Source organism: Meleagris gallopavo, chromosome 1 (genome assembly GCF_000146605.3).
Source record: "Meleagris gallopavo isolate NT-WF06-2002-E0010 breed Aviagen turkey brand Nicholas breeding stock chromosome 1, Turkey_5.1, whole genome shotgun sequence".
In the NCBI taxonomy this organism is placed as follows: Eukaryota; Metazoa; Chordata; class Aves; order Galliformes; family Phasianidae; genus Meleagris; species Meleagris gallopavo.
The window spans coordinates 125,543,244-125,568,534 of NC_015011.2; the positions used below are offsets into that span (position 1 = coordinate 125,543,244).

The 25,291-nt window shown below is 38.9% G+C and overlaps 1 protein-coding gene across 1 annotated transcript in view; it reads right to left on the bottom strand.

Annotated features, from left to right (window-relative positions):
• LOC100546621 (cohesin subunit SA-2-like) overlaps positions 1 to 25,291 on the bottom strand; it is a 43,613-nt gene extending 18,322 nt beyond the window's left edge. Inside the window, exons 1-12 of the mRNA XM_010727043.3 lie at positions 25,111 to 25,291; positions 24,477 to 24,561; positions 23,721 to 23,867; positions 21,685 to 21,781; positions 20,526 to 20,632; positions 17,067 to 17,138; positions 14,348 to 14,552; positions 13,172 to 13,323; positions 11,890 to 11,963; positions 11,326 to 11,449; positions 6,843 to 6,941; positions 4,563 to 4,642 (exon numbers count right to left, since the gene is read on the bottom strand). Coding sequence (XP_010725345.1) covers positions 4,563 to 4,642; positions 6,843 to 6,941; positions 11,326 to 11,449; positions 11,890 to 11,963; positions 13,172 to 13,323; positions 14,348 to 14,552; positions 17,067 to 17,138; positions 20,526 to 20,632; positions 21,685 to 21,781; positions 23,721 to 23,867; positions 24,477 to 24,561; positions 25,111 to 25,136 — 1,268 coding nt within the window. The 5' untranslated portion in view covers positions 25,137 to 25,291. The remainder of the gene's footprint in view (positions 1 to 4,562; positions 4,643 to 6,842; positions 6,942 to 11,325; positions 11,450 to 11,889; positions 11,964 to 13,171; positions 13,324 to 14,347; positions 14,553 to 17,066; positions 17,139 to 20,525; positions 20,633 to 21,684; positions 21,782 to 23,720; positions 23,868 to 24,476; positions 24,562 to 25,110) is intronic.

Here is a 25,291-nt window from a genome sequence, read left to right on the forward strand (position 1 = left end):
TTTCAGAGTAGACATAAAGGTTCCTGAGCAGAGGTGTTAGATGACAAAGAGTTGCTGAAGATTAACTTCTAGAAAAGTAAAAACCTGCAAAGATGGGGGAAAAAAAAAGGAGAAGGCAGAGGAGAAAGCACCTGCCTTTGTTACATCGCAGTCTTTCATTTTTGCTTTGTTTGTAATAGGCTTCACTCTTCTGAAGAACTGCCCTAACTCCACCTTAATAGGATTGTGGGCCTGGATGAATCACAGAGGAGCTGTGAGGAGCTCCATGCCATTCCCTTTTGCTAGTTGCAATTAAGTTACTAGTGCAAGAAATCAGAACTGTGCTGCATAACTTACTTTAGTAAAGAGAGATCTTTGTATTGCTACTTCTCCACCAACATCTAAGGAACACTTACTTAATTTTCCTGAAAAACACTGGACAAGACAAAGGTGGTCAACTTCCCTATGCAAAGCAACTTCCTCTCTTAAGTTTACTTTCTACAATCACATGAAAATATGTTTTATAGTAGCATTTGAGACTTCAATACAACTTGACTTTTTCTCTGAATAAAAGCTTTCTGAATAACCTTGCTAGATATAATGCATTTGCCTATCAAAAGTTTCTTTCTCTTCCTCAGTCCACAGCACTGTCCACTGACTCTGAATTACATAACATGGTATACTTTGCCAACTCCAGTTTTCAAGATTCTCCTAGAGTTTAGGCCCTCCATCTCCAACCTTAAACTTCCATCCCAGTCTAGCGGAGAAAAAGAAGGGAGATTAATTTTTTTCCTTTTTCTTTAAGAGTACAGAGGCAATGTATCTCTACATGACTTGGGCCTTCTGTGCTAAAGAGAACACCCAGATTTAACAAACCTCAGTTTACTGACCTTTAAGTTAGATAAACCCTACTTACCACTGTCAAAGTACTGAAGTGAGAATTAATTTCTTTATCAGCTCCAATAAGTAGTTTAAATGAGTTCCCAATGAGTGCAGTATACTCATAGCTTTCACTGAGGCAGCTCTTCCAGATTTCAAACTTCAGAGGTTTGTGTTTAAAACTCAGTTTAATTTCTACTTACACTTAATTAACGCGATACAGGGTAATTTTCTCCTTCTTTGCTCTTTACATTTCACACTATTGGTAAACTTGTGCCCTTATGTGCACTACCTGTAACTGAAGTAGGTGAATGCAGTTATTTAATTACCTTTACAGCTTTTTCCAAACTCTCTACTCTTTCAGTTAATTAAGTACACAAAAATGAACTGAATTATCTGGCAGCAGCAGCCCCACTGAACTGATTTACCTACTGAAGGACAACGTTTGCAATAAGATTCCTTGGCTTCTCATTGTAACTCCATTTTTTATCCTTCCTAGTTCTACTCCCTCTCAAATTCTTTGCAAGCATTAATAATTTCTGTTATGCTACGCCTCACAGGCTCATTCAGTTTCAGGATCACATCTGTAAAAATAGAAATCCATCAGCCCAAAGAGCTTGGCATTCAATGGAGACAACATACAACAAACAAGAAGATAGCTCGACTCAGAGACAGACAAAATGAAAACAAATATAGATTTGAAAACAAACGGAAAAAAAAGCAGGAATATGCACAGCAAGAGGGCTTTGAGTTGGCACTGTTGTGTTTGTTTTCGTTTTTCTAAAATAAGGCAGTATTTTTATGTGAATTGAAAAGATCAATATTTTCAGTGTTTGTCTGGCTGAATAGAGAGAGAATATAAAGGTCAGCATATGAGTTAGAAGTTTCATGGGCCAGAGTAGTCACTCTGCCCATATTACACGCAATACACAGTGTATATTCCACAGCAGTGACATGCAGTGATGGCTACAAGACAGCCATTGCTGTTACTAACACATACACAGCAGACGTGCAGCTGTAAGACATCACAAAAACAATTAATTAGGAAGAGGTCTTGCTACTACATCTACTCATAAAGACAATGAGAGTTGCTGATACAGTATTTTTTTGCCCAGGAAGGTGACAAGAGCATCCAACAAACTAATTGGAAGGAAACAGCTACTCCTGGTTTTGCATCTCTCTAATACATGCCATTTAATGATAAGATCTATTCCAAGCTTAGAGTCGTGTCCTACAGGTCAGTACCTGACCAGTTAAGTTCATGCCGTTTGTTTTTTGTTTTTTTTAAATAAAGACTTCTTGTTAACTGATTCCATGATTCCAAATCAAATATAGAAAGTTCTTACTAATGGATGTTCTTACTTTAAAAATGGAAACGGTACCTTTAAAAATAGAAACTTGACCTGAAAGGTCTTTCACACCTCACTAAAAACGGTAATTTGGGCAACTAGAATTCAGTTGCCAAATCTGTAGATGGGCCATCCCCAGAGAAACCAATAGGGCTTGACTAAAAGCTGCACAAAAATTGATTACAGCAATACACACAAGATAGCTTCTATAAATGGCACTGCTACATTTGTTATTCTTTGCAGATAGCAGAAATGCTGTCCACAGCCTCATTTCATGCTTTATTGAATGCATCAGGCAGCTTTACCATTCAACATCCAGGTACCAGTGTTGAACCATAATAAGCTCTTATCTGCAGTCTGACTTTTTTTGCTCCCATAACATCAGCAGCGAAGCCCTGCTGATATCTGGAGGTACTGCAGCATAAGCCTTTCCTCGTGCCTCAAAAGTAACTCAATGCAGGCTCTTACTAGGAAATCTGTAGTGGAGACTGTATTATCTACATTCTCTTCACGAAAGTTTTATAGACTGACCATTATCTATCTTATCAAAAAAGATCTGTCACTGAATTTGCCCACTATGTCCCCAGTTCCCATTTTCATTATTATAGTAATTAAGCAAAATCAGCAGCACTCAAAGCAACTGAGAGGGAGAAGGACGAAAAGGATGGTTACACAACAAATGAGTAAAAAGAAACAAGTATGTATTGCTAGGACTCCACACAGCCTAACTGAAAATAAAATATATTCATTCTGATAATGAAAAGTACATCTTACGATGGAAAAATGTCACTGAGAAAACTTTAGATGGAGCTTACACCAGAAATCAAACTGTATTAAAGAAAAATCTGGGAAAAAAATTGCTTGATGAAAAAAGAAACATTGATCAAACTTTTGCAGTTTGCATTAATGAGAACATGATTACACACAATAAAGCCAGGGACTATAAAACAGCTGCAGGGCCAGTACAGCACTTGTTAGTTCAGATACAGAACAGGGACAGCCATAACTGGCGTTCAATATCTTTGTACTTCAACAATGGTGTGCTACTCCTCCTGGCACAGGGACACGTTGCACACAGACACAACACTGTGTTTTGTTCCAACAACTGCACACCAGAGGATCAACTGATGTAGAAAGGGATACTGTAAACAGAGAAACAATACAGCCTATCTACGAGTAGTGAGATCCAAACAATGGTACTTCCTTCAGAAGAGCATGCTGTATTCACAGTGGTCATATGCTGTTCTGATGCAAATGCTGGAGTAACCTAGAGAAATGCCACTCAAATCAATGGAGTGTGAAATAGGAGTGAGTCCAGACTATACAGCATCACTTCAATGTATAAACATATTTGAGATTTAATGTTTATACCTAGAACATCATATTGTTTGGTCCACTAAGTACTGCATCCTCTTCTAGCAATGACCAGTATTTCTGGCTTAAATGGAAAAGCAATTGCTATTGAACAATGCACCATGCTGTACATGAAGACAAGCAAGTGCATCAGCAGAATCCATCTTAAACCCCGAAACAGAAGAGACACTGACAAAATCCTCTAAAATCTCAACTGTATTAACAAGGAAATGCATTGGGCTTTTTTAATCTTGTTTTTGCACTGAAAAAGAGGGACAGAGAATTTACTCTTTGGGTACTTTGCCAAAAAAGTTCTTTCTAAAATAAACACACTGCTCAAGAATACATTGGAATAGAACTCACATATTTCTATAATGTTAGTCCAGTTTTTCCCACCCCTTCCAGTCTGATATTACCCTTCCAAATCTATGGCTGACCAGTAATTTCCCACCAAAACAACTTTGTTAGTTTTCCACTTCACCAAAAACAAGATGTCATATACTTGCTCACCCCCTGTCTGTCTACTGCAGGTTTAACAGCTCCCAGATTCTCTGCCACGGAGCAAAGAATCTGGTAGCCCAAACTCTAGAGACAAAGTTCAAGGCTTCCTGCATGGGGGAAGATGGCAGAGTTCCCTGAGCTCCTAGTCAAGATCTGGTAAGCCTGGGACAGAATGGTATAGGTGGGAACTTCCTGGAAACAGGCAGATGCTTGGTTTGAGAAAAGCCAACATCAAAACTCTTTGGAATTTACTTTCAGGGGAAGCGTTAAGATAAAAGTAATGTCATTCTCATGCTGAATCTGACTGCAAAGGTTTTCTTAACATTGGTGCTTCCCACAGAAAGAAAATGCCACGTCCCAAGCAGTTTTAGCTGTAACTCATATCCTGCTGAGACCAATCATTTCTCAGCACGTAACTGATTACAGGAAGATTCATCAGAATTTTATCTGGATCTTGTTGCCATTAAAACAATACAGTAAATTAAAAAAGAAATTATTTACTGTGACATAAGCATCAAGAGTTTCATGGCTTGAACTGCTACTTCATGGTCCTTGTCCAGAGGCATGGACACAATTCGATCCTAATGGATGTAAAATGACAATAAAAAGATGTAACATGTTTTGTTCTCAATAAACATATATTTTTGCTACAGCTAGATCATCTACACTAGTAGAGCAGAGATTTATTTTTATTTCAGCAGCTATTTCCTAAGAGACACAAGGCAACTTGATTACTACCAAGTAGTTCCCCAGCCCCTGAAAATTAACAGCATGTTAATTTTTTAACTGAATTAATCATGCAGTAATATGGTATTTTTTTTTTCAGATGTAATGTATGCGTTCACAAGAAATCAACTACAGTCTACAAATTAAAAGTGACTGACAAGTTGCTTCCAAGATGTTACTACTGACACTTCAATATGTTAAATGGAGGTAAGCCTCAAATTACAAGCATTATATAATCAGTTTCTCCCATCAAAAATAAAGTGCATGTACCTACACATTACAGAAGCCAGTGCTTTGCTGGAAAGGTAATTAGGAATTGAGTCATAAGGGTGCTTCATGAAACAGCAGCAATATTCCTGACCTCCAAAGTTCACATTATTATAACTTGGTGCACATACAAACACCTCAGAAACATAGTAGTTTTCCTGACCTGTGTACCCAACAACTCACTCTGCACCACAGCCTATATCTTTAAGGCACATTAAACCTTCAAACTTGTTTCAAGACTAATAGCTTCCTCAGTAAACATATCATTTCTAAATGTCTAAATCCATTTTACTTTGCATCTTCCTTTTTCTAGCAGCCCAGATGTAAGGTGAGGAAGTCCATGAATCCTGAGTCTCAAAGCTCAAGGGTAACAGAAGAAGCATGTGAAATACAGCTTATAGAAAATGGATTGATGATCATGTATTTACAATTCCCATCATTAAGGAAGTGGGATTTCAACTCTGGGAGATGTCCACTCAGTCTGCATCTGCTGCTTGGATTTCTTTTGTTTCAACAAGGAGGAGGAGTTTGGTTTGTGGGGTTTTTTGTTTTGTTTTTGAGTGTGTTTTGTTTGTTGTTGTTTTTTGATATTCCATTTGGGAGGTGGAATTTGCAATAGTCCATTTATATATATTACCATCCTCCATACAAAGTGACATCTCAGTAAAAACAGACTAGAGCTCTTTCATCAGTCTTTGAATACCAAGTTGCTTATGCAGTTTGCAGTAGCTTATAACAACCTCCCTTTAAAAGGAAAGAGAGAATGCTACCAAACAGCTGTTTAAAAAAAATTAGTCTTACACAGCCAAGCTCCAGTCTGAACAATTTCTTCTTAAAATACCAAAATCTGTATCTTCTTATTTGACAATAGTCTATGGGTATTTCTTACTATAAACAACTGCTCTGACATCTGGGTAAGCACTGCACCTTTTGCAAAAAGAACATGAATTACCACCACATGCAGGCACTGATTATGGTCCGATTCAGAGGGACTGTGGTAACAGCTCCTCCTCTCACAGCATCCTGAGATTTCTTATTTGCACACCGTAAAGATACTGCCCCGTTAGGATAAGAATAGCTGACAAAGTCATTACAGAGGGCAGGTTTGAAAGAGTAGGCGGCTTGTTTCTTGAATGAGTAAGGATGTTGGAATATGATAAAAGTTTATGCATATATGTTGGAATATGATCAAGGCATATACATATAAAGTCTACATGGTCAGTGCAGGCACAGAACAAGCTCTCAAAATTTCAGGATGTCACGTGACTTGTTCAGTTAGGAGGTAAGAGATCCTTCTTCAAGAGTCATACTGACATGGTATATCAGCAAAGAGTTATTCCTATATCAGTGTAATACATTGTCAATCAAATATTTAAGAGCTTAACTAATTATCAAGAATAACCAAAAAAAAAAAAAGAACCACTGGAGTATCAAACTCCTTCCCACATTCCAAAGTTCTTTTTAAAAAAATCTGGGCTGTTCTGGATAAATGATGGAGGTAACAGTGCATGTTTACATCATTCTGTGCGTAAATAACCTGAAGTGAAACAGAAAATTCCACAGAAGCAGAGGGAAACACCTCTGCAAAACTCCTTCAGCCACTCAGTCAAGCAGGCTGTTTCTGCAATACTCTAAGCTTCTGTCAGTCAAACAGAAGTTCATTTGTTGATGAACTATGTAACTGAGTTGAACTCTGTTCCAAAAACAGAGACGAACACCAAAAACATCACACTCTGTGTATAAACTCAACCCAGACTTAAATAACAAACAAACCAGCAATCTATTTACCTTGAATCTGCTAGTAAAGAGATCCATCTTGGAAACAAGTTCTTTTCTGCTGTAAATTCCTTGCAGTCCCAAAAGACACTTCAACCGCACTTCAGCTTGCTACAAGAGAAAGAGAAATCCACTAGTATGTTATCTCTGATATTATTTCCAATGGCATATATATTAAGAGCTCTATGTGGGTGCCTGAAGCACATTACCTAAATGCTACCTCATTTTCTTTATTAGTGATATCAGTATTCTACACTTTGCATGCCTCTTTCCCTCTCTCCAAGAAAGCCTACAGTGAGCCAAATGTGAAAATGACATCAATGTTTGTTAGGCTCCCTAAAATCCAAAGAAACTCTCCAAAACATTACAGTTAATAGAAGCAACAGAGTGCAAAAGAGAAAGAAATTCATCCATTTAAATATATACAAATACAAGATTACAGATGACCTACTTGATACCATCAGCACTCTTCTATACAATCAACTTTGTTCACCTCCTTTCAATGTCTGACTCAGACAACAGTTACACCTCTACAAGGACTCCAAGAAATTCCAGTCCAGCAAAACTGCCCAAGGAAGAAATACATCTTAGAAATGCACCAGCTTATAATTATTGATTCTCATAGAACCAAAGATCACAGAATGCAGTGGGCTAGAAGAGACCTTAAAGATCATGTAGTTTCAATCCCACTGCCATTGGCAGGGTTGCCAGTCACTAGCTCAGGCTGCCCAGGGCTCCATCCAACCTGACCATGAACACCTCCAGGGATGGAGTGCAGCAGTGATGCTATCATAGCAGCTGTGAAGCAGTGGGTCACCTCAGCTGGTGGAGATTTTTTATGAGCACGGCATGCAGGCTCTTCTTGTTCATCACTACTAAAAATGCACAGCTAATGGGGGTGACTATATTGAAAAAACAGTGTTATGTAGATGAGAATTTGCTGTATCAAATAGCATTATTATGCTCTTTCTATCTGTTGTAGTTTCCATGGAAATAAATGAGGAATTACCTTCAGAGCAACCTACTTCTGCTTGTTTCTTTTCTACACTGGCATATTGTATTTTGAGTATTCTATGAAAAAAAAAAAAGGGTTAGCTTTGAGCTTGGCATAGTTGGTAAATAACTATCCCTGCAAGGTGTCCCCTGTCATTAGTACAGCTGCTTCACAGATGCCTTAAAAGAAGAGGACTTCTCTTTATCCAGTGTTTAAATCATCTCCTGTGCATCATTAAACCTTCCAAATGACTAAAGCTTTAGATGCCATTAAGGAAGTTATTTTGAAGATCTAATATAAAATTATCACCGTATTCCTTAAAAACAAAACAGCAGGGATATCTGCCAACACTGTAGGCCTTGAATCAGTCTCTTCATATTAATTCATTAATTCTTCCTGCTAACAACAGCAGCAAGAAAAATTAAGGAAATCTAAGAAAGGAGGCAACATACACATAGGCTATCTATTACTGCAAGTTCCTGTTCAACTCTTAGGACGGAAAGCAAAAGGATGACATCTTGTAGCAAGGTTTGACCAAAAATTTTGCATAAGACAACTACTTGCTAGAAAAACACAAGGAAATATCCATAGGTGATAATGAATACCGCTCTCTAACCTGCATTGATAAACCAGCCGTATATATTTTCTAAACCTTGTTCACCTTTAAAGTTAAAGACCTAGTGTGAGGAAGAGAATCTTGTCCCACCTTACTGCTTCCTACAGCCATAAGTCCTCCACAACATGCAACTCCACTCAGTCTCAGCTTGTTACCTATAACTGCCTACTGCCAGGAGCGGCACAGGCTGGAGCACTGCATGCTGCTCAGCAGCCATTGTGCTACAATCCTCATTTCAGCTGTCCTCAGTATCTTACCACGAGCTTTTCCTTGAGAACAGAGACATTTTTGGTGCATAGAGACTTTTTTTGTTTTGTTTTTAAGTTTCTAATGATTTGTTGGATGGTCACGTAGTCCTTGAAGAACAGCTAACAATTAGTGACAGTGAAGGGAAATAACATAGGCAAATCTTCATTCAGGATACTCTGAACATACGTCATCCATTGGCTGTATCATAGTATATTTTGCCCCAGCCTACAAAGACTGCCAGGAAAAAAAAAATCAGTAAGACAGTGAGCAGCTCTACTGACAGCAAAGAGCTTTGCATGGACTCCAGCACTGCTTAGACAAACTCAGTTACAAGATTTCAGTGTTGCTCCTATCCAAGAGATGGGGCTATTCAGTAAGCCTTATAAGTACAGGCTGGGACATGGACGATTTTACAAGGTCAAACTGAGTAACTGCTCCTCTTCAACACTCTTCAAATAACAGATCAAGAAAAACAGGTCTACTTTTGAAATCCTAAAGTGTGAAGAAAATTCAGCTTACCTACCTTGTCAAGGTAAAACATAATTTAAAAAAAAATTGCCCTCCCCCCTCCAAAAAACAACATCAGTATGCATACAGAAATATGATCTTTGGAAAGAAAATCACCATGTTAACATGAACATTTGAAGACAGAATTTCAGAAATTGTTAGAACAATGGGATTCGTTTTACAGTCACGTTGCTTGGGAGACAAAGTTTCTTGAGATTTGCCGGGAGTATCACATGATCAAGACAAGTTCATTTCAACAAAAGTTTGTTTCCCACAGGATTTCTCTAGGCTTTGTTTTTTGTCTTCTGTTTGTTTGTTTTCCTGTTTTGATAGTCTAAGGAGAAAATCTCAGAAATTTGCCCTGAAGTTCAAGACAAATCTAGATTAACATGTTGGGAGGTCTCAAGCATGAGTGTGCGCATGCATACAAGCATCTTTATTCTCACTGCCTTTGCCGCCTTCTCTGCTGGTTCTCCCTTCCATTTTCACCATCCTTACTCTTCATCTCAATTTTTCTGGTGTCTAACTCTATACTTCTTCTGCAGCACTTCCATTTAATCTGATCGCTGAGCTATATACCACCTTGGAAGAACACTAGTGCCTTTGAGCACAAGTTAAGTGACTCGGTTTCACAAATGGACTGGTAAGTGACTGTGCTTATAAAATTATTACATAAAATTGTCCAATTGCAGTCAAATTTACTGTCAAGCTTTAGAAAAATAAAGTCATGTTATTTCTAGTAGATGAACATAAACTACTTGAAAATATATCTTTATAGCATTGTTCTGAAACTGTTACTGAGCCAAAAAGGGATGTTGATACACAACTTAAGGATGTATTACCACTGAATTTGGAAAACCCTCTTGCACCCAGACAATAGCCTTTCACAGAATCAAAATCACAGAATGGCCAGGGTTGGAAGGGACCTCAAGGATCATGAATCTCCAACCCCCCTGCCACAGGCAGGGCCACCAACCTCCCCATTTAATACTAGACCAGGCTGCCCAGGGCCCCATCCAATCTGGCCTTGAACACCTCCAGGGATGGGGCATCCACAGCCTCTCTGGGCAGCCTGTTCCAGCACCTCACCGCTCTCTCTGAAAAGAACTTCCCCATGACATCCAACCTAAATCTTCCCTCCCTCAACTTCAAACCATTTCCCCTTGTCCTGTCCTTATCTACCCTTTCAAGGAGTTGATTCCCCTCCTGTTTGTAGGCTCCCTTTAGGTACTGAAAGGCTGCAATGAGGTCACCCCGCAGCCTTCTTTTCTCCAGGCTGAACAAGCCCAGCTCCCTCAGCCTATAGAACCATTCATGAACAGATACAATGTTTCAAATTGAGGTATGATGGCAAAGCAGTATGTCATGGGGAAGAATGATTACATTCAAACTAAACATTTTAAGACAAAACATTAACTTTATACTATTTTTTCCTCCTTAAAGACTCTCAAATGACTGAACTTTATATCTGTTCACAACATTGCAGATGATCCTGGCCAGATTTTTTCCCACAGTTAGAAGACTTCTGTGGTGGTTCAACTCTGCAGCCTGAATTATTTGACGAACATCTCTATGGAATATTCTAAAAGCAAACTGGCTCCAGGAGATATCAGTTTCTTGATGCCCACCACCATCAAGGCAGAATGGGAATACTTATTAAGGGTGTAATCTTGAAAAAGCACTTCTTATTCCCACAGTTTGATAATTCTCCTAACTGAACATACACTAAAAAAAGATATTCTGATCAGATAAAATTAATGCAGGAAAAGACAAAAGGGTTCTTGACAGATTTGTTGCTTCTGAAAAATCTACCTTTACAGAAATAGCAGAAAGCAGGGAAATAAGAGGCTTTGTGCTCCCCCTCCTGGCTTTGTGGTAAGCTACAATTTTGTGTACAGAACACATGTCTAAAACTAACACAAAACAGAATTTATACACACTTTAAAGGTAGCCTGCAGAATTTCACTGTGACAATTCCAGTAAATAACCACTCATGATAAATATCTCCATCTTCCTCAAATCTGTCACGTGTTTCAGAAGCATGAGAACAGCTTAAGTTATAGGATTCTTCCAAATCAAAAGTCTTCCCACCTATTGCCCCCATACAGAAGAAAAATTAAAAACTTTACCTTATCATACAGCATCCATCCAATGTATTTTAAGTAGCTATCATTTAAAAAAACATCTGGGTATGTTTTAATCCAGTTGCCAATTTCTTCAATGCAAGTAGCTCGTATCTCAGGGACCACATCACTGTGAAATTATGAAAACATAATATTAACACATTAACATGCCTAATACACATTAAAATATTATTTGTAATATTTTTCCTGGAATTGCTGAAGTATATGCAGTCCACAGGATTAAAAATATCTTTATATTTGTGCTCTAAGTTAGCCTTCAGACAACAACTAAGCCACTTCGAGCTACACATTTCACAGAATCATCACCATGAAGTTCTAGATACCCTCTCAATCACAAATGAACAGCTCTGCAGCCGGCAGGCAAAATTTAAGAAGCAAACTCTAGAGGTCATTTGCTAAATGCAAATTGCTTAGAATAATGTAACTGCTATATTTTCCTGAACAACATCAGTGCCTCTATGACATTTAACATGATTCTGATGTCTGGACAATCTGAATAAGAGCCTTTTGAGAATGCAGATACACTTCACAACTCTATTCTATTCTTACCGGTAGCGACTTAAGAACATTCCTTTGAAGATAGCATGCATCATGTTCTGTATCTCCACAAGCTTCTGATCATACTGAAACAGAAAGAGAACGGAATGTTTCAATTCACTTCACGTGAAGAATCTGCATCAGTGCACTCACAGCACCGCTGTGGTCCAAATCACTGTTATTTACACATGATATCAACACAAAATGAGGTCTGTTTCTACACTGGCAATTGATCTTTTTGCTGCTTCATACTGATAAAAGATTTATTAGATACCAACTACAAACCTTGATAGAAAACACAAACTATTTTTTATATGGTGAGTCTATCAACACAAAGCGTAACTAGTATACGATCTTCACATACAGGTTTAAATTCTCCTTTTATGCACTTTAATAGAGATGGAAGAGAGGCAGGCCAAAGAATTTTCAGAACGGATCTAATACCACAAGGAGCATGTATTTTAACCATGCCCAGAACATCCAGCTTTGAAATGCTGGAAATATGTTGCTTAAGGTAAATATTTTTTCATCAATAGTATCAGAAAGGGTGACAACATTGGTTCTATTTCACCCTAACATGACATTTTGTCTGTTTTGCCTATAAGATCAAGATGTCTGGTCTCACCAAACACTTCTTCCAAAGAAAAAGAGGCTGTTTCTATACCAGAAGAATGCTTGGAGAATTCAAAGCACAAAACACAGGTAAACAGCTCTAAAGTGAGGAGAGAAAGAGCTATCCTTGACTGCCACACACTGAGCTACTTCAGTGCAGATTTATTTCTTCTAGTCAAAGTCCTGCCTTCTGGAGGTGATAAGGAGCTGTTTGAGCAGAGAAGAAATGACAGAAACCAAGCACAAGAGAGATACAGGTCACGTCATGACCAATTTTACAATGTTTTACTTACAGAGAGGTGACAGCAATCCCATGTCCTTTTTCATTCATTTCATATACTGAAATTTAGTTAAAGACCTACAACTTTAACTTCCAATATGCATAAACATATAAACTGCACTCCCACAACACCAGAGCTCCTGAAGGAATTACATGTGCATGTAAACCTGGATTTGTGTAGGGATCAAAGCATTTAGGGCAGACATTACAAGTTAACAATATATAGGACAGTTATCACCTCAGTAACTTCTATAAAGCTTAATCTTGGCAGGCACAAATGCTCTGCAGCATTCATTAAATAAAGATATAAACCTCAAAGAGCTATAGCAACTCAGAAATAAGCAGTCAGCAATCCTACGTTTTACATCTTCACTCATCTCCCATACAAAACACCTGCCTAACCTCTTTCCTTTTTCTCTCTAGCTGGTCAAGTCTGTAATTGGTCTTCTTGCCACTTATCCTGTTCTTTTCCACCTCATATAATCGCTGAGCATTGTGCTTGTTGACATCAAGGTTCAGATGCACGCTTATAACTGCTGTCAGAAGTTTCATTGCTGTAAAGGAAACAAACCCAACATATTCAGCTTAGCTCAGATGTATATAACATAAATACATCCACCACCTTACCACAAAAAGCATAAGGCTAGCCAAATCCAATTTGTTATCCACAATAGAAATAACGCTACAACAAAGTAATTTGTTTTAAAATACAGTGTTTTAAAGGCAGATGATGATCAAAAAAGAAAATGTGACATTACTGGCGATTTACAGCTTTTGGCAACAGTTCACTGACTTGTCAGAGATGTAATTTACAGGGCAAGACTCGTCTTACTTTAAGTAATTCCATCTGCAAAAGAATCTAGAGCTAGGGAATAGGTATGTTTCAGACTTAAAAAAAAAAAAGTGAGGCAGGTCCCCCAAAAAAGGCTGGCAATCTTAACACTTTGTTTGAATTAACAAAACCTTTTGTTCCTTTAAGAACATGTTGGTTTGCATACATTTCAACTGGTTTTCTGAGCCTTTGAAGCAAGCAGTGTATTTAGAACAAATTATACATCAGTGTATTTTATGGTAGAGAGGTCATTTATTGGCTTTAAAAAAAAAAAGTGGCTTTAGAGGCATCATGCTGCATCAAGTAAAAACGTGGTGCAAGCAGTGTTCTTTTCAGCATAGATATCACAAGAACAGCAGCTCGCCAAAGAAAGATTTCATGGATAATGCATTTAGTGAAACCTCAACCTCACTGCATTAATTACTAGAGGGAGGAAAACTATCAACAAAGAAAAAGCAGTAACTGATTACAGAAAGATCATGGCTGAATTCTAAAGTTAGTCCTCTCAGGCATTAAAGAAAACTTCTTTAGAAAGAAAAATCAGTATAAATTAATCATTTTGTTCAGTTACAGATGGGAATAAATTAATTATATTACAGTAACGGACATTAGAAGGAAAGCAGTCTTAATGAAAAAGAGAGCAATTGCTCCAGTGGAGGCTTATCAAATTTGGAATGTTCTGCTTTGCACAAGTCAAAAAAAAAAAAAAAAACCATCATCTATAGCTACTCCATGCATTGCTTTACCTGCCAAAGTGCTCGTGTGTCTAAATGCTCTGATCACAGAGTCTGCTAAGCCTGTAAGCAGAGAGATGATAGTATCCATCAAGTAGCTGTCATACAGGATGCTGCACTGGCACTGTTGAACAAGTACTGCAATGAATTCACAGAAATTGGCCTTGAACTTCTTCCAGTAGGGTCCTGTTCTGATCACAGGATAGTCTTCATTGCTCTGCACGTGGAAAAAAGAGTAAAAAAGTGTACACATACATTTCTCCCACTGAACACTAGTTTTGCTGAGAGTCAGCTAAATCCTAGCTCCTCTGTAACTTTTCTCACAGTTACTACTACAAAGTAAAGACATGCAACTATGTAACAGGCAAGCACACACAGAAAGTAGAGCTACACTGTTATGACAGCTCCCAGCTTAAAGCAGCAAATGGGAGGTGGCTGTGAACACAAGGGGGAGGACATGTGACACCACACACAGCACTATGAATAAGTTTCATCTGCATAAACCATGAGCACTTCTGGCCTCTACTTCCTCACAGGTAGTACAGTATATTTCCCCCACACAGCCCTTCCTGTTTCTGCAACTCTATAGTAAAATTCAAGAGGAAACTGATGCAACTGAAAAAGAACTGTAACAGTCAAACTGTTTTTTGTTTGGATGAGGTGGTTGTACTGGTTTTGGCTGAGATCAGAGTTAATTTTCTCTGTAGTAGCTGGTATGGTGCTTTCTTTTGGATTTGTAATGAGAACAGGGGAAATAACACACTAATGATTCATTACATGTTGCTGAGCAGTGCTTACATTAAGTTGAGAACCTTTCTGCTCCTCATGCTGTCTACTGGGGGTACACAAGAAGCTGGGAGAAGACACAGCAAGGACAGCTGATCCTAATAGACCAAAGGGATATCCCATATCATGTAATGTGCTCAGCAATAAAAGCTGTGGGAAAGAGACAGCATTGGAAAAGGGGCACTAGGCATGATGGAATTTGTCTTCCTAAAAAACTGCAACACGCAATGCAGCCCTGCTTTCCTGAAAATGGCTGAACACCTGCCTGCCAATGGGAAGTAGAGAACTAATTCCTTCTTTTGCTTTGCTTTCACAGCTTTTGTTTTACCTATTAAACTGCCTTTATCTCAAGCCATGAATTTTTCACTTTTACATTTCCATTCTTGCCCCCATCCCACTGAGGGTGGCAGGCCAAGTGGCTGTGCAGAGCTGAGTTGCCTACCATGGCTAAACTACAGCAGTGGTTCAACACATAACCACACAAAAAGTGTCTTAAAACATGAGATCTGACAGCAGGAAAGCAGAAACAAACAACTGCAACATAGGGAAGGATGAGACTATTTTCCTCAGCAGCACTGCCAGCACAAAGAGTTTAATCAGACTACAGTTTGAAAACAAATACTGAGTCACTCACCTGTGCCACCAATACCAGTACCTAAGTCTCTAAAACACCCCACAGACACAGTAATAGGCAATCTTTCTGCTGTTATGCAAAGAGCAAGTTACAAATGTGTTCACAGTACATATCTTCAGGTCTTTTCAAACCTTGGTGATTCTGTGATTCTATGACCACGCCAGGAAGAAAGCAGACAGATGGCAGACTCAGGAATGCCTGCAACCCAAGGCGGATCAGGAAATACGGAATCTCAGATGTGTTCCTGATCAGGTTACAAGACTTAGTTCAGACTTTACATTAGTAGCAAGTGCCAAGTAAGAAAGGAAAGGAATGCTGCAAGTGATGTATGGGAAGAGTTATTACAGAAAAGCTGTTTCTTTTTTTAAAATAAAATATTCTTCCAATCCAATGTCTGTGTTCGCAAGAGAATGTTTTTATGAAGAAAACTTTTGAACAAAACTGTCTGCCAAAAACTCCGTGTGCACGTGTAAAGGTTGCTGGAAGGGATGTGGAATGCCTCAGTCTCTCTAAAACACTACAGGAGGTGGTGTGGCTTATCCAGCAGACAGCTAAGCATCATACAACCACTAGTTCACTCTCTGCCCCTCAGTGGGATTGAGGAGATAATTGAAAAAGTACAAGAACTCCTGGGTTGGGATAAGGACAGCTGGATAAGAAAGAAAGAAAAAAAATTAAAACCAAAAAACTAAAGCTGATGATGCACAGTACAATTGCTCATTGCTAGCCCAGACAGTCCCCAAAAAACAGCAGCCCTGCCAGCCAACCTGCCCCAGTTTTATTGCTGAGTATGAGATCACAGATTATGGTATATCCTACTAAACAATCTGGGACAGCCATCCTGGTTCTGTCCTCTCCAAGCCTCCTCATTGGCAGGGCAATATGAAAAGCAGGAAAGTCCTTGACACGACGTAAGAACTGCTCAGCAACAACTAAAACATCAATGTCTTATCAACATTATCCTCGTCATAAACATAAAGCAAAGCACCACAACATCTACCAGGAGGAAAATTACCTCAGCCAGTTGAGGCTGCCAGAGCAGCTCAGCTTAGCCAGCTCAGTAAGTTCTCTTCACTTCCCTTTAAAATCAATAGCAAGGAACAGGCACTCCAAAATGCAAGTGGTTTAAACCCAAACCAGAGGTCTAAAACAGACCAGATGAAGCGTACCTCAGGAGTGCATAATTATCTCTAGTCACCAATACACATTTTAATCTCACTAGTTCTCATGTATTTCCTTACACTGGAAACAGTCGCAGAATTATGCAGCTGAGATACAGCTACAGAAAATGCTACACTACAAGAGTCTTACCACATCCACTGGCCAAGTAACTGTTAGGATCCAAGGATAGGCAATGAATTTCTTGTACTGTAATCCAGTTTCCTGCAATGCACGAAAAAAGAATGTAAATGATTTTCAATGAAGTGTCACAGTTAATTCACAAAGATAGTAAGTAATAATAAAAAATAATACAAACCACGCATTATATCTGAAAACCTATTACAACTTAGGATAATTTGTACTATATATAACTCACACAATCCAATGCCTTAAGAAAAATCTAATCCCTTTTCATTGCATTATTCTTTATATAAAGCAATGATGGAAAGAAAAAATGACTTTTTAATTTAAAAAAGTTTTCTTGCTACAAGTAAGAGGCAATTTGGTTTTAAAATTTAAAAGAAAATGTATACCATGTATAATTCCCATAGCTGTTCTAAAACACACCTTCCCAGCATCTCAGTATCCATTCCTAACACCTAGTAACTAAGTACTGTTAAACAGCTAAAGCCTTAAACAAAACAAAATACACATTCTGAGCTTTTGAAATTATACAGAAATGTTTTCAGAGTGAGTATCAGAGATGTTTCCTCAAACCTACAATTACTACAAAACAAAAGGCACAAAGTCTGTAGTTTTTATTAGACTCAATGAAGCACTTCTATCACCACCTGGCTATACACTAAAGCAATAAACTTATTTATGCTCTCATTAATTTTTTCAGCAATGAAATGGGAGAGGAACCTATAAAAGAATCATAGGAAGATTTAGGTTGAAAGGGACCTTTAAGATCTTCTAGTTCCAACCCCCTGCTATACACCTCCCATTAGACCAGGTTGCTCAAAGCCCCATCCAGCCTAGCCTTGAATGCTTGCAGAATAAACAACTGCTGCAAGAAATAAAATTCATACAGGAAGAAAAGCAGCAAAAAGAAACAGAATAGATTAAGAAAGAGGAAAAGACAAAAAAGCAGCAGTCCTAAAGACAAACCTGTCTCCACAGTGAGGTACGTTGTGGCCCACAAAGAGTACATAAATGCCTCTGAATCACTATATTAAAGCCATGTGCTTCTAAGACCCATATAAGCTACCTCCTTGAGCACCAGTGAGAAGAGCCTAGATTCCTCTTCCTCATTCCATCCCATTAAGTATTTTCAAATATGGATAAGATATCTGAGCTTTCTTTCCAGAAGGAAGTCTCACCTCTCTCAGCCTCTCCTTAAATGAAAAAATCATTCATTATCTTTGCAGCCCTTTACTGGACTCTGCTGTGTAAACCCGTATGTTTCTTGTACTGGAGAACCCAGAGCTGTACTCAGCACTCCAGATGTGTCTCAGCAGTGTAAGCAGAGAGGAAGGATCACCCCTCTCAACCTGCAACAGATGCTCTACCTAGAGAAGGCTTTCTTTGCTGCAAAAGTACACTGCTGGCTCATGTTCATCTCATCAACCACAAGGACACAAAGATCTTACTACGTAGGGCTGCCTTGCTGCAGGGTGGCCTTGCTGGCCACCAGTGTGTAACAGTGCATATAGTTATTTCTCCCTAAGTATGCAGGAATTCCTGGGGTAGAACTCCATGAGATTCTTCTCTGCCCTACTTTCAGCCTGTTCACAAAATCATAGAACATTTAAGAGTTGGAGAAATGTTACAGACAGCTTCCTTAGCACTTGCAAGTGCATCCCAACAGGGCCCATGGACTTACTGATGCTCTGTTTCCTTAAGTGCTCCTAACCTGATCCTCCTGCTGTTCTGCATCCTTTGTTACCGGGACTGCTGCTTCATTTAGCAGCGTGGCCATGTTTTTCTTAGTTTTCTTTTCAATGTTTATATACTTGCAGTCTTCTCACTCCCCACATCTCTTACCAGATTCAACTCCACCAAAATTTTCCACTAACGACAATTTTGCAAGGAAGAATAGTAATACTCTCCACTCTCATTACTACTTACAGCATTACCACTGTTCCATTAAAATTTTTGTCAATGTAAATAGCCCTGCACAGCCCTCCTTCAGAAGGAACTTAATTATTAAATCATGTTTCCATTTTATTTGTTAAAAAGATAACTTCATGAGAAAAAAAAAACTGCCAACACAAACAGGAAACTATTCATTTTAAAACAACACTCTACTTCGCCCTTATCACACTTCTGCTTTAAAAAAAAATGAGTTTAATCCCAAAACATTTTCTCAGTCACCTAATACATGGTTAACATAAAAAACAATTGCACCTCAGATACCATTTTTTCTATACTAATTTGATACTCACAATATATCAAAAGTAAACCAAACAAGCTGTCAGACATTATCTTTAGGAATATTTCATTCCATATAAATTATTTTAGGAACTTATTTTAGAGTCAGTCTATTTAAAAACAGATCAAGAGAATTTCAGAACTCACTAAATTTAAAAAGATTTAGAGTATCTAACACATGGATTACCATCTAGTATTTTTCATGAGTAAATTGCTTCTCAAAAGTAGCACATTAAATTACCATCTCAAAACCCAAGTCAAGTCAAATCTCAAAAGTGCTGCTATCATAGCATGCAGAATACAGCTTCTGAGACAGCTGTAGAATCTTTCTTTTTACCTACCAGGACAGGAGAAACAGTTACAGAGCAGTAATACACCCAGGATGATGACAGCAATCATAAAATCATAGAATCACAGAATGGCCTGGGCTGAAAAGGACCACAATGATCATCTGGTTTCAACCCCCCTGCTGTGTGCAGGGTCACCAACCACCAGACCAGGCTGCCCAGAGCCACATCCAGCCTGGCTTTGAATGCCTCAGGGATGGGGCATCCACAGCCTCCTTGGGCAACCTGTTCCAGTGCGTCACCACCCTCACAATAATCACATCCGTGTACCTTCCAGAGTATGTAGCCTATCACGAGTGCTATTTGGGGTTAATTAAGTTGGGAATGAAGTGCCAGATTAATAACTCACATGGCCAGACATTTATCAGGTCATTCCTGTCAAAAGTTAGTACAAAAGGTAGTACAGTTCTAACACAAGGAAAGACACACTGGCAAATTCATCCTCTGTGGGAATTTCTACAGCAGCTGGCCTTTGAGAGATGCTCATTTAAAGCAAGGCTGATGGCTGTAGCTTGACAAATCAATTCAGAGGGAAAAAATCTACAGAAGCAACTGTGAGAGTGCTACAGAAAATCTGATGTTGGTCCACTATAAGTTGCTAGCAAAAGAACTCTTAAGACAAAGATTCAGAAACATCAAGTGTGTTAGCCCTAATTACTTTGAAGGTAGAAGTCACTTATAAAAAAAAAAAAAACATCCTGATGCTAAAATAAATCATTACAACACCAAATTTCTCTTGTGAGAAAACAAGATTGCTTTCCTAAAGAAAGGAATTGTGATACAGCTCCTGATAAGGAGTAGGAACTCTGTTCAGGTTTCTTATTAAAGTGAATCCTACTGTTTATATACACACACACATAAGAAGTCACAAAGTCAAAGCTGCACCTACCTCATCAAAGGTTTCTGTCATTTTTTGCATGACATCCATCCTGTTTGATGGAATTTTGTTTGCATCTCGTTTGTGTGAGTTTTGAAACATCTCTGCTGTTACCACACCTGAACAAGTGATTTTCAAAAAGAATACTGAGAAACACATAACATTAACCACAAAGAGAACTTCACGTCAAATTTAGAAATACCGGAAGATAAGAGTTTACACTGGTATGGGCAATATATACACAGGGAGACATACGAAACACAGATGAAATGGAACTAAAATACAAATTAGAGAAATCAATCCTGTGTTTCCTTGTGTGGCTATTTGGCTACTTGCCCTGGCAACCAAAAGGACCAATTGTATGCTGCGGTTCGTCAGGTTCAGCCCTGCCAGCAATTCCTGCTCTGCTCTGCTGCAGCCTCAACTCGAGCACTGTGTGCAGGTTTGGGCACAACAAAACATGGACAAAGCTGTTAAGGGGCATTCAGAGGAGGGCTACAAAGATAGTGAAGGATCCTAGAGGGCAAGACAAATGAGGAGTGGCTCAGGTCCCTTCTGTTCAATCCAGAAAAGAGGAGACTGAGGGGAGGCCTCACGGTGGCCTACAACTTTCTCATGACAAGAACAGAGGGGCAGCCTCTGTTCTCTCTCCTGACAGCAACAGGGCCCAAGGGAATGGCATGGAGCTGCGTCGGGGAGGGTCAGGTTGGGAATTAGGAAAAGGCTCTTCACCAGAGGGTGACTGGCCCAGGAACAAGCTCCAATCTGCCAGAGTTAAGGAGTGTTTGGACAATGCTCTCTAAAGTAGGGTTTGAATTTTGGATGGTCCCATGTGGATCCAGGAGTTGGACTCGATCCCTGGGGATCCCTTCCAACTTGAGATATTCTATGATTCTGTTTTCTCTGGCCAGTCATTTACTTCAAAGATTTACTAAAACTTAGCCCACTGTCAATCAAAACATTTTCCACAGAAGGCACATTAGTTAAAGAGCCAGAAAAATAATTTGATGTGTAAAAGGTATATTCTAACTGCTGAAATACAATCAGAAGTTTTAACAGAATAGTCTTCTTAAAGCTTTCATTTGCCATTCTGAAGCTTTTAGCTAGTGAACATACTTCAGATTACTCTCACCCACAGGCAATCAAAAAAGCTCTTAAGAGAGCCAATTACCTTGGCAGCCTGAGCACTGAATGAAGAAGTTGATCAGATCTAGAAGTGCCACATTCCTGTCTTGTTTGTAAGCTTCAACCCAATCATCTACCACAGACTAGAACAGATTAAAGGAACTCATTAGTCAAGAGCTGAACACAGCATGCTACACTTCACTGAGGACATCCACAATGGACACAAACATTCTACTGTCTCCGTTAAATTATGAAAATGACAATAAATTCCACATCATTTTGTTCCATTTCTAACAGAACACACAATAGACTCTTTTGAGGCAAAATGAAGTCTTAAACTCTTCATTCCCAAGTTCTACTGGAGCTAATGTTGCCATTCAGACTCGCTGCTCCCCATTAGTAGGGAAAACAACCTCAGCTTTAATAAACTTAACACACACAAACCAAAACATCCTTTTCCCAATTTCTTGCCACCAGTGAAGTAACTGATTCACTTTTAAAAAAAATAACTTCTGCATCATTAGTAATTAGTATCAGCAACAATCCCTCCATGTTCTCTTCTCCTCTAGTACCTGGCCTGTACAAAAGACTGAAACAGCCCACTTACTCTAGAAACCAACCCTAAATTTCACTTCTATCGAAGTCCAGTCTACAGCCTGTTTGTGACAGAAGGTCAGCTGGGAGAGCCATCCAGCTTCAGCCCACCCACAGTACCACACGACCTCCAGCAGCAGCAGCCTGCACTCAAGCAGCTGCCTTTTCAAGTCTTTCCCATTAAGTTTCACACATCAGAAGCTGGGCTCTTCAGGGAGCAATACTCAAGATAACACAGCTGTAGCTGTGGCAGAAAATGCCCATCCAGATGCAGATTGTAGGAAAAAATAGTGCCTCATATGCAAAACAGAAATATGTTTTTCACACATGCATACATGAGACACACTACATCCTGGAGGCATATGTATAACCATATATAAAACAAGTGAAGCTCCAGTTTTTAATCTTCCAAACACGTATACAAACATAACATACAGATACAAACATGCTCAGAGCATGGGGAGGTGGACTTTTTCACACTGCTCGAAGAAAACTGCCAACTAAACAGAAGCACAGGAAACCTGATGGTTATGAAACACGCCATCAAACTGCACTGGAATGGAGTTAAAAGAAAATTGCTAAAAGAAAGGCTTCCTCAAAAAAAAAAAAAGCCTGACTTTCAGAATCCTGAACAACAAAGCTTCCTTCTGTTAATATTTTCTGTATTTTTTAGCATTACTGGCTTCTCACGTCCAAATACTGCATTAGCAAGACTGCTTTAGGTACATATGTAGGTGGCTCCAAAAGTAATGCCTCCTATTTATTTCCACGGAATCTACAACAGATACACAGAGCACAATAACACTATTTGATAGAGCAAATTCTCAGCTATAAAGGGCTAGTTTCAATATATTCACCAAAATTAGCTATGCATTTTTGCTAGCAAGGAATGAAAGCCTGCATGTTGAGCTCATAAAAGCCTGCGTGGCTTGTCTTCCACATCACCACTGCTGAAATACACCACCCACCATCTCACTGTGCTCATATCCACTCTTTGGTCTTCATAAAAACTCAGCAAGCATCAACAAATGTCAGTGGGTGCCATTTTTTACCATATGGAGGAATTCAGTGACACACCTTTGCTTCATTCACACTTCCAGGTCAGACATCATTTTGTCAGAACCTTCTACTGCCATCTGTTGCAACAAAATGTAACAGAATACTGGCAGGAAGATCCAACCCCTCCTGCCGTATACTACCAACATCTTCCTCTAATGGATACTGCCAAAATAATAAAATAGGATGCACTACTTTTGGAGAAGCCCTCATATGTCCTTCCTCCTTTAAAAATATTATTTTCACTAATTTAATGAAGATCCATTCTTTGCAATGGCATGTTCGTGCCAGTTTTCCAAGTACACATTTCTTATCCACCCATGTGAGAAACAGAACAAAATTTCAACACTCTGGAGTACAGATAATTGGAACAACCACTGTTTTCCCACCTTCCCTCCACCAACCCCTCTCAGAATTCAGAGCTGGAAATACCTGCATGGCCCGCTTCCCCATGCTAACCACTTCAAACAGAGTAACTGCTTCAACCACTTCTCCATTCTGCAGCTGGCTCACTCTTCTGCTACTGGAAGAATTTCTCCTTATGTTTTCACACTGTTCTCGGACCTTCCGTTTTTCTCTCTGAAATGAGTCAAGCAAAGAAAGCACATGAGAGAATGAAATAACAGCCAACCACAGATAAATTAATTATTCCCTAATAACAAGTTTGCCTTACTCTAATTGTAATGCTTTGCCCAGACTGCTAACTTTTAAGCCTCAATGAGACTGACATCAAACATGATTACAAGGAAAGGATTTACCCGTTTAAATTTTTTTTCTCAACAAGTCATAAATATAGCAAGGTGTAACTGGAAAGCAGCTAATGAAAGAAGCTTCTGAACAACTGTGTAATACCCGTAAGGCATTTTTCAATGCTAACTGTAATTTCTGAAGAATCAAAGGTATGCACAAAAGTTTTCCTGCACCTCTTCACCCACAGAGTAAACAGACTACCTGCAAATTAACATCAGCTGTGTAAAATGCACAGCTAAGGAAGAACACACACTGAAATGAAGTGACTGTTCAAAAGACAGTACTGAGGCTCTGACGCCATCAGAATTTGGGGGTCAAGCTGGAGCCACTAACTACGTTCTGGATACCCTGCACTGCAACTGTTTCTTGAAATACTATTTTGTAACAATTGAATGTGACAAAATAAATTCTATAAACAAAATCAACAAACAAACTTACAGATGTTTTCAGGTTGCCATTTCTTACAGAGCTGTTGTTCCGCACAGTACACTCAGGCACAGTCTCATCACGGACAGCGTTCTCTCTAAAGCATAACAAGCACATTGAGGCAGTTAGCAGTGAGAAGAACCAAAACACATACATACAAACCACAGAAAAAAACAAGAGCGTACATGTGTTTTAATATTCCTACCAATATAGAATGGCTTGGAAATGATATCTTGTTAACTAAAAAAAAACTAATTTTAAAACTACAACAGAAATTTGGAATCTTCTTCAAATTATTACCTTTCCTAGAAGACACACAGGTAATTAGAAAACTAAAGAAACTATCAAAGACATCAAGGAAGGAGAAATTAAGTAAGCAAAAAAGAAAGCAAATAAATGAAACAGAAAGCTGATGTTGACTTAAAGCAGCCTGCAAGATCTTTGCACCATCGATCAATAACACAAGTATACATCCACTTTGTGGATCCTCTACACAAGAGAACATCTGATGGATCTACAGCCTAACACAAGAGGAAGTTTTGTTTGCTCTGTAAAACATGCTGAAGAAAAAAAGACAAAAAAATAATTTTCATTTGCAGGTCATTGCTAATATGACGGAAGAATAATTTTATAAATGAAGATGCACCTTTTGGGGGATCTGAAGCCATACATTTATCTGCAATGAAATCATGCCATTTTTCAGCATTCCCAATGCTAACAATACGCTCTGTGAAAGGTCATGTTTGAGCAGACGAGCTAGATCCCACTTGTGCAGCAGGTCCAGTACTGGTGGCTGGCTGCTATGGCCTCCTTTTAAACTACGGTGG